Raw genomic sequence first — 10,165 nt, forward strand, 5'->3', positions numbered from 1 at the left:
AGCCTGAGAACCCCCTCTACGCTGTGGGGCAGGGCTGCGTTTGCACCCGTGCTGCTGAAGTACCCGCGGAGAAAGAAGAAGGGGGGGCCTCTCGGGGGGCTGCGCCAGCGCTCTGAAGCTGCTGTCGCTGTCCGCAGCGCGGCACGAGTGGGGTTTCCACCCGCGATTTTGCTGCTCTTCAGCCCCGGAGCCCACGGCGCGGGTGAGCCCGGCCGCCCTGTCCCCGAGCTGCTCCTGCTCTGACTGCCCTTCGCTGGGGACAGGCTTTCACTCCGAATGTGGAAGTATCTTTAAATCTGGGACCTGTGTTACACGTTTCCCTAAAGATTTTGGTGGGTATTTTTGTAGATCTGAAACTCCACAAGAAACCTAATTTTTATGAAGAGTGGTGCGTTCTTTGAAGGCTAAGTTTAAAGAGAAGAAATTTTGTCTATAAGGCTCAGATTCATAAATAATTTGCCTTGGAGGCTATGAACCTAAAATACTACAGGATATACTTTTAAGCAGCCCTGGTAAAAATACCGAGCCCTTAGGAGGGGTAAGATTCAAGAACCCCCCCCCGATATAGTTGTTTCTATGGTCCTTCTGTAGCCTGGGCTTTTTTCAGTCCCCCGTTGGTGTAAAGGCTGTGCACCAGTCAGGTAAAGCACAGACAATAGCTTCAGTGGCCCCTAGGCTTCATTCTGGAGCAAAATGCAATTAGCTTGTCTGTATTAAGCGCAGCGGTCTGACTCAGAGATCCTAGTGTTCTCGAATGCTTTAAATGGCCTGTGTTCACTAGGTAGGTGAAAGAAAAGTATCTGACCGTGTTCTTAAGTGAAATGGTAAGCTTCTGAAATCTCAGAAAGAGGTAACCGAGTAAGAGGGACACTTGGTGTTGGCCGATGCTGTGAAGCGGTGCACCTAGGCATTAGCTGTTTGACCCTTGCCTTTTTAAGGCTGGAGTCAGACATCCATGGTGAGCGCAGTATTTTCTACCCCAAGCTAGCCTTTTGGAATTCTCTTCTGTCCAGTTTTTGCTCAACTTTTCTTCTACAAAGGCAGTGGGAGACTTGTAACTAAGGTAGAGGGGGTAGGAACCCTGCAGCTTAGCTCTTAAGAGGGGGGGCTGGGCTGGGCTCAGCTCCTGGTGCGCTTGGCAGGGAGCATGCTATGTGTGTTCTCATGTGGGGAAGCTATTGCTGTACAGGCAGCCCCCCACTCCGCCCCCGCAAGTCTTAATACTGTGGAAGTAACTTCCTATAGGAAGTGTCAGACCCTTGGGCAGTATCTGTAAGGAGTGCTTAAGGCTGGGGCTTGCTGAATTAGTGGGCCTCAGGATCACTAGATCACACTAGATCACAGGTGATTAATATGCTCATACAGGAGCACACTTTTTTCAGAGGGGCTGTTAGGTTTGGTCTAAACTTGTTTGAAAGCCTGTGTACCATAGTAAAAAAGCAGGGAGTAACTGGAATGGTCCGTTCTTCCCCCAACTCTGTCTCCCAGCTGTTGCTGGGTGTTCAGTTCAGCTGTTGGAGCCGATGTCTATCCACAAGTGTGTGAACAGATACCAAGGTCTCAGCTATTTAAACTCTGACACCTGTCCTCCTTCTCTTGCAGCTGACATCAGCCTTGCAGACTGGGGTCGCAAGGCCATTGAGATTGCGGAGAATGAGATGCCAGGGCTGATGAAGATGCGGGAGATGTATGCTGCATCAAAGCCGCTGAAAGGTGCACGTATTGCCGGTTGCCTTCATATGACTGTGCAGACGGCAGTTCTCATAGAGACCCTCATAGAGCTGGGAGCTGAGGTAAAGTGTCTCTGAGTTTCTTCTTCAGGTGCCCTTAGGTAATGCTCTGCCCAGGGCACTGCTTCTGCTTATATAACTACCTTAGGGATCCTGGCAAATGTCTGTACTTTTTGGAAGAGACTGTGCTGTGATCTCCAGGTGGATGGATTATGTCTTCTCTCCTTAAGCAAAAACTGTACTGCATGCACCTCTGCGATGTGGTATGTGTCTTCCCTCTGGATGAGCTGCATCTTCATGAGTGCCTGTTTTGGGCTGGGTCACTGGCTTCAGCAGCTCCATCAGCTGTGTGTACAGTACCCTGAGCAGCGGTGCCGAAAGCTGCTCCCACACAATTGTGTTGTGCTCGGGCATGCAGTGCTGTTGCTGGTAATGCTGAAGCTCTAGTGGCTGCCTCCAGCACAGATTAGCCTGTATTAAGAACCACACTGTGCCCTGGTAAAGTCAGCAAAACCGAATGAAGCTTTCTGAGAGCTCATGCTGGCCCTTGAGCTGTGCAGGAAAACAACAGGGAGGCAGTGTGGTTCAGTGATCAAGGGCTGGGGACTCCACTGACTTTGAATTTGTTGTGTGACTACAGACCAGTTACCCTGGTCCGTATTAAAGACTGAGATACTTATAAGCCATTTACTGCATTGTGTCTTCTGCCTGGCTTGCTGAATGAAGTCCAAACATCATGGCTGAGTGTTCACTGGACAGGACATGAGGAGAGCCAGGCATCTGAGCACCATCCACATACCTTGTGTGTTGAGCAGGGAGCTGACTGGAACTTGATGATGGATTATGTTAAGTACATATGTGATCTGAAGTTCCTTCTTCCTGAAGTTTAGCTACCTGAACTCAGGCTGCCCAAAGGTGCCCTATATGGGATCCCTGCCTGGGAACGGTTAAAAGAGTTGAGCAGTGTCATGCTGATCAAAAGGCACTGGGAGAAGGGGAAGCTCCTCTCTGTGGCAGCTCAAAAATTTCCCCAAATTTTTGAGCTCAATACAGCAGCTTAAATTTCCTCAAAAAGCGGAGGGGGCAGGTCTAGACAGCATGCCAGGTCAGCCTGGGCAAGGTGTGTGCTCTTGTGCAGGTGTTCTTCAGCCTGTTCAGAGCTGTTCCACGGTTGCAAATGGTGCAGTGCTGGAGAGTTTTGATGTGGAGGTACAGTCCTGACTTTATTCCAGCTACTCTGTGTATGAAACTCTTGTCCCTCCACAGGATTTAAAAGAAAGCAGTAGCCACTGAAATTTGGGAAGCTCCTTGTTGCTCCTGTTGGTTGCTGTATCCCAGTGTGGCTGGCCTAGGCAGCAGCTGTGTGCTTACTTAAACATTGCCAAGCTGCTTTAGTCTGAGCACAACCCCAGATCAGTGTTGTATGGGATTCGTCCAGGTCATTCAGGGAGGTACCTGCAGAGATTTGGTTCCTCTAAGCACAAGTTATGGTTGTGCCTTTAAGATGTGTGCTGTTGTGTTAACTCTGTCCTTGTCCTGATACCTGCATGTTAGTTTAGACTTTAACTTGAGTTTGGATTCAGCCCTGGTTCTGCCAGAACTTTGGTGCCTGGGAGGGAGGAGTGAAACTGATGGAACCATACCTGCATAATGAGGATGTAGCTCACTGCGGTGTGGTAATCTTGGTATCCCTTTTTTGGCTAGGCTAATGGAGATAGAATAAATACTCTGTGCCTCAGAGTATTTATTCCAAGTTCTAAAAATGTAATAAAAACGCATCCTCTTCATAACCAGTGATGTAAATATTAGGCTCTGACCCCATCAGGTCTGCCAGTTATTCTGGGGTCTATGCCATTATCACAAACTGGTGTTACAGATCTGCGGATGCAGAGTTGAAGTGGCCTATGTCTTGTATCAAGTGCTTGACGTGTAAACAATATATAGGTATTCTGTATACTTTGAATTTCATGACACCTCCTGATGTCATCTGTGCTGATATGGAGGGAGCTTAGAAAAACCTAGGTGAGGAGGTGCAGTGCTTATGGTCATGAATTTGGTTTTCCTGTGCTCCTTCCAGGTGTGTTTTCACTGACAAGTGTTGGTTGTGTAGGCTCAGATGAGGTGCTTCATACTGCAGCCCTTACTTGGAAGTGTCAACTCTTGGTAAAGTGGGATGAGTATCTGAAAGCAGGCTGAAGGATTATGCCCTATTGCCCTCTCTCCTCAAGGTCTGTTACAAATAAGCATGCAAATACCTGCCAGTCAGCCCTGTAGGGAGCAGAGTGAGAACTCGTGTGTGGCTCTGGGGTGTGGTGGTTTCTGTGCCTGCTGGGGAGCTGCAGTAGGTATGCAGATACTTTTCAATGCAACTCAGCAACATGCTGTTGCTTTTCTAGGTGCCTGAGCCTAGTTATGAAATCTGTGTGGAAAAATGCTTAGCTCAGCTGGAAAAGCTTCCATGACTGGAGCACAGAGTGGGAGTTGGGTGAGCATAATCTTGGAGAATGCCTGTTGGTCGAGTGTAGTGTTTCAGCTGCATTTCTGACTCTTCTGAGTGCCAGCAGGTGTGTTGCTGCATGTCAATATCCCTCAGTGGACACTTGCTATGTGGCTGTTCTGAAAACCTGAACTTTATTGACCAAAACTGTCTAAACCCACCCTACTGCGCACTTCCTGAAGGTCTATAGCTGAATGTATGCTCTGGCTGTCTGGCAGAAGCTCTCATAAGGAGATGGCTGAGTATGTGGCACAGCTAAAGCTCCATTACATTCTCTCCCAAAGTGACATTATTTTCCCTGTCCTAGTCAGATACTTAGTTTTCCCCTTAACTTAGGAGAGCTACTGAGAAAGGCAGGAATCTGCACTAATATGCCTTTCTGCTCTTGCTCCCTTTTTAACTCCTGTGTCTGGAAGAGAGTGCCTGATATCTCAGAACTTTGTTCAGCAAACAAAACTTGGGTTGTTTTCCAGGTACAATGGTCAAGCTGCAACATTTTCTCCACTCAGGACCATGCTGCAGCTGCTATTGCAAAAGCTGGGATCCCTGGTAAGTTTTCCATGTTCTAATTTGTTGGGGTGTACTGCCTGTTCTAGCTAAATCAAACTGTGTACAAATCAAGCTCTCTTGAACAACCTTCAGGACAGAAATAGTCCATCAAAAGCAGTAATTGTTACAAAACAGAATATTTGATTCAGGCTGCATTGCATCAGACTACACATAGCACTCCTGACAATGACTGGTGGTAGGCTATGAAAGAGCCTGGCTGTATGTTGCCAGCTTTAAGCCTGGTTGTTAAGATGATTGAATGGGCTGGGTAGTTAAATGGATTGGTGTGTAGGTGTGTGTAGGTGGAGGTGTTTGGTGCTTTCCAGCAAGCTTGGTGCTAATAGGGGTCGGGGAAGGGATGTTAATTGCAGTGTGCCCTGTTACAGTGACAGGATCAATACTCAAGATATTTTAAGGCTAGAGCTAGGCCAGCTGTGTTGCTCCCTAATATCCCTGAAGTGGTTTATCAGGATGCTGCTGTTTTGTTACTTCACCTTCCAATAAAGAGCGATTCCTTGTGGATCAGTATGAATACATTAAGCTGTCTGCTGTGTTACTCAGCTTAGGGACATACAATCCTCATGGCTCTGTGCTGGGAACTGCATGGCCTGAGCCTGGATGTTGGGAGAGGCTAAATCTGATTTCTGCCAGCCTGGTTCTTTGCTTTGGGAGATGTCTTTCATTTCTGTTATAATTGCTATTGCCACAAGTCTTTCCCCAGCTGTGGTACATTCTAATGTAACAGAAGAAAGTGGTCCCTTCGTCAGCTCCTTTGGCATTACTAGCTGCAGGTGTCACCTCCTCTGCCTGTCTCTGGCATGTGATGTCAAAGGACCAGGTGGGACTCTCTAGATCTGATGTTAGGATATTGCCTTTGTCACTGCTCTCAACACCCAAAAGTCAGCTGAAGAGCAGTTTACGGGTGGAGTGCTTGTCCAAGTTTTTTGACCTCTGCCCTTGGTATCCTTGTTTTGTGGAACTTGCTCTTTTTGTTAATATTGCACTTCACATACTGAATTTACAAGACCTTGGAGGAATGCTGATCCTTTGGATACAGTATGAGATACTGATGCGCATTTCTTCAGAAAGGGCAATTGCATGATTGGCTCTTTGTGGCTCAAGAATTAGTTTTCTGTGTGAACAGTGAAAACATGACAATTTAGCCAAATGTTGGGGTATGTAAATCATGTGCCTAATATGTTTGAATGGCTGAGTACCACTGAGGCTCAAGTATAGCATGAGGCCAGTACAAATGCCTGGAAAGGCAAAAATACTGCTAGATACAATGTGCTAGTGGCTGCAGCATGCTGCTGGTGGTAGATGTACTGATATAGAAATATGCCCTGGTAAAAGCAAATAAGGCACAGCAGCTTGGACTTTAGCGCTGTGCTAGACTAGAATTTAAACTCAAAGTTGCTGAAGAGTTTGTAGTCTGGTGCTTAGTTCATGCTAAAGTCTAGTCCCTCTTTTCTGCTGTGCTAGAAGATGCTGTAGTTGTGTTTTCATTTGTCTGTATCAATATATGCAGTGGCTATTGCTAATTCCTGGTAATGTAGGGTGTGTTAGGGGAGCAAGTGGGGTGTTGTGGATGTGAGTCTGCTTTAGTTTGCTTTGCCCTTCTCCCTTTTAACATGGAAGAAAGAGGAGAACGGTGAAGTCTCAAAATTTTGACCAAGTTCGTGGCCTGGAACAGAAGGCAAAGTGATTTCAATCTGCTCATTCTGAGATCTTTTTTCAATGCAAATGTCTTTTCTGGCTTGCAGGCACAGATAATCGTCTGTCTGTCAGCTCTGCTACTGAGAGCTGCTGATGAAATCTTCCTTTGGCTGCTTTACCACATGCTGAGTAAGAAACTGGCTAATTGTGTGTGTTTGTTCCTGTGTAGTGTTTGCCTGGAAAGGGGAGACCGACGAGGAATATTTGTGGTGCATTGAGCAGACCCTGTACTTCAAGGACGGGCAGCCCCTCAACATGATTTTGGATGATGGTGGAGATCTTACCAACCTAGTTCATACCAAATACCCACAGCTCTTGAAAGGTGACTTGTATTTTGCTTTGTCAGGCACAGTTCTGCTTGGGAGGCTGTTCAGACAGTCTTTTTCTGTGAGAATTTCCTGCTTGTGTAAAAGGGGTGGGGGAAGAGGGACAGGCGTGTGCAAACAGGCTATGAATGAGTCTATGAAAATAGCTTACAGTCCAAGACCAGAATCTCTTACCTGCAGGAGCTGCTTCCATCTCTGCTCTGTAGTGTATAAGCTACGGTGACCTGACCTTCTGGCCGTCCTTCACAGTGCCCATTACCTGAGAATGACCAGTGGTACTACTGACTTGCCAAAAGCTTCCTGGAAATGGGCTGTGTTTTAGAATTGCTTAATGTCTGTTTGCAATTAATATTTTTAATATTAATGCTTTTTCGTTCCCATCCTCTTAGTGCACCTCTGGATGAAGTCATGACAACCTGTAGCCTTTCTTGGAAACCTTATCTAAACCTTATATAAGCTACAAGGCATTAACTCATGCAGTTTGTTAGTGAAGATGCTGATGGAGTCAGGGGTGGGACTCTTGCTGCTTTGACTTACTACCTTCAGTGTAAGTTAGTAAAACTGAAAAAAATCTGTGTAGTGTCGCTAGCACATGTTTATGTAAAAAGATTTGTCTGAAGGGAATTTGGCATGACCTGCAGTAGCAGGCTGATCTGTGCCTGACAAGTATGACAGAATCTCCTTAGCTCTGCCAGTGTCCTTCTGTGCTGCTGCAAGCCACAGATGCCCAATGCTGCTAAAGGGCATGTTTGATCTGGGATGTGAAGAAAATTGCACGGTGATATGGGGTGGAAACTAAACTGATACAGTGGGGTGTGCTGATGTTCATTCTTGGTCTGTAGAGGTGAGGTTGCTGTAGAAGCCTCCTGGATCAGCTCTCCTCTGACTCTTGCACTGCGTTAAGAGGAAGCTATGGGGGAAAAAATCTGAAGGCAGCAGGCCATGGACAGGGCTGTGTGAGGGGAGGAGTCGGGGGCTGCTCCCCATCCATGTGCTCATGTGGGTAGGGCCACAGGGAAGAGAGGAAACTTCTTCTGTGTGACAGGGCTTGCTTTCTCCTTCATCCTCAACCTGATGTCATTAGTAATCCAACAGTCGCGTCTTTGTGTTATTTAAACTGTAATGAGAGGTTTTCATTGGTGTCTGCTCAGCCATGCTGGGACCCCCTCTCTTCTGTCAAAGGTCTCTTGCTTCCTAGATTGCCTCTGTCTGGTGTTCATGACCTCTTGCTTTCCTGCCATTTGATGCCAAGGAATACCACAACTGATCATGCCTCCCTCTTCCTGGCATTGTCAGAGGCCAAAAAATGCATTTTCCATGTTCGTACTCTGTTTTGCAGGATTGTTTCCCTGCCATGCACATGCACATGCTTCCTAAATTCATAGGAATGGCTCTTCCACTGGGTTTTTAAAGAGTCTAAGCAGGATGCCATACCTGTCAACATTTCCCTTGTGAAAATGTGTGTGCTGTCTGCACTGACTGTAGTTGAAAAGCCTCCTTGCTGCAGTTCAGTAAACTAATTAAGACTGATCTCTGTGGAGGGCGATGGAACTTGATCTGTTTTACCTTCCAGTCCATTGCTCCTCAGAAACAGCAAAACTTCCAGAATGGGACCCACTGAGTAGAGTCTTGATCTCATTTAACTGAGCTCTGTGCTTAGCCCTTTGCTGCAAAGACTGCTTACGTGAAGCTATATAGCATCTGTTTTTTTTACCTTGAAGATAATAGAAGCTAATATATCTTAAGGGCTTGTGGTGATATTTGACCTCTTTGGGGCAGAGATAGGACAAAAGTGATATTAGCAGAGCACGCACAGTGTGGAAAGACTGGATTGTGAGTGCAGGAGCCATTTTGGCATGCAGCATTTGAAAGTGCCATTTGCCATTTAAAGGCTGGACAAATTTTCTGGGCTAATTTCAAAGGGAACTGTCTGTCTTCCATGCTTCAGCTGCTTCTAATTTACATAGAAGTTAGTTTAGTCCTGGTGTGCAACTAACAGTTGAAAGTAGGGCTCATTCAAGTCTACTTCAGCTAGGAGATGTGTTAAATAGCTGTGTGGAATGCTCTCCCTAATTGTGACTGCTGTTAGAGGGCAGAATGGCCTTTGTACTATTGGCTTATTCCACTAACTAAATGCCCTTAAAACCAAGATAAATAAAGGTAAGAGGGGGAAAGCTAGAAATGAACAAAGGAGAAAGTCATCTGAACTCGTGCAAGGGAGGTCTCTGGCATCTGTGCAGAATACTACTGTTGAGAAAGGATGGAGAAGATCGGATCATTTGTGGTCCACTGATGCAGACTTGCTCATTGATCAGGTAAAATACAGGGGAGCAAAGCAGGTCTGAGTGTTTAGCAAGGCTTTTTCAGTTTAATTCAACCTTTTCCTTGCTGTAGACCCTTCGCTGTTTTCCTGTCACTGAAGTCACTCAGGCATTGAAATTGAGTGGTGTAGGCAGCACTTCTTTCAGCAGAGTTGCAAAGTAGTTTAGACCAGCTATAAATGTCACCCGGGGGCAGCAGGCAGGTGGTCTTCAGGGAAGGGAAGCTGCTGGCACACATGATGTGAGATTCGCTTACTGTAATTTTAAAGACAGTCTGCTAAGCTTAGTAATGTCAGCCTGGAGAGCTTTTGAAGGGTGAGGAGTGTGTCTCCTAGTTGCCAGATAGACCAGAAGAGAGAGGGCAGGTTTGAACTGGAGGTTTCTGCCGTGACCTCACACAGATTTCCTTCTGAAGGGTATGATTGTACTTGATATAGGCACTGGAAAATCGATACTTTTGGGAGACTTACTATAGATGCTGTATTTCACTGTGTACCAGGTGCAATGTTCTTAAACTGTCCTGTCCCCTCCAAGCAAGCCCTAAATATGCTAAAGCCTGAACTCGTTTTCTCTGCAGGTAACCATGTGGGGAGTGTAGTTACCGAAGGCTCTGTGTGAGGTCTGTGATGAGACAAACCTCCACGGGGACAAGTCAGCCTAATCGAGCTCTATTTCCTTCTAGCGTTGTTGGTCTCATTTTCTGTGTGACACAGTGTGCTGGTGCTTCTACCTGGTGGTCTGGGAAGCGAAAGGGAGGTCTAATGGCTCTGTCTGTCGTAGACTCCATTGATACATCGGTACAAATTCTGGTTTGAAAACTGCTTTGAATCGCACTCGGAGACTTAAGCTGAAGTTGTCTGTGTTCTTGGCTTGCGTAGCTCATCTAGGCTTAGATCAGTTCGCAGCTTGCTTTAAGCAGTAGGGATGGGTTTGAACCAGAATCGGCATCTGCGTGCCGCTAACCTGACTAGAGGAGCTCGGGTGGGGGGTTGCAGTAGCATCTCCACGGGTGGAGTGTGACTGGAG

The 10,165-nt window shown here is 46.6% G+C and overlaps 1 protein-coding gene across 2 annotated transcripts in view; it reads left to right on the forward strand.

The window, feature by feature from the left end:
- Positions 1-1,607: 1,607 nt before the first annotated feature.
- AHCY (adenosylhomocysteinase) overlaps positions 1,608-10,165 on the forward strand; it is a 26,960-nt gene continuing 18,402 nt past the window's right edge. Inside the window, exons 1-3 of one of the 2 annotated variants that reach the window (XM_009318648.1) lie at positions 1,608-1,793; positions 4,701-4,776; positions 6,662-6,814. In XM_009318648.1, the coding sequence (XP_009316923.1) occupies positions 1,659-1,793; positions 4,701-4,776; positions 6,662-6,814 (364 nt within the window). In that variant the 5' untranslated portion in view covers positions 1,608-1,658. The remainder of the gene's footprint in view (positions 1,794-4,700; positions 4,777-6,661; positions 6,815-10,165) is intronic. The other variant, XM_009318649.1, reaches the window with a different exon arrangement.

This window comes from Pygoscelis adeliae, unplaced genomic scaffold, assembly GCF_000699105.1.
Source record: "Pygoscelis adeliae isolate BGI_AS28 unplaced genomic scaffold, ASM69910v1 Scaffold72, whole genome shotgun sequence".
NCBI lineage: Eukaryota > Metazoa > Chordata > Aves > Sphenisciformes > Spheniscidae > Pygoscelis > Pygoscelis adeliae.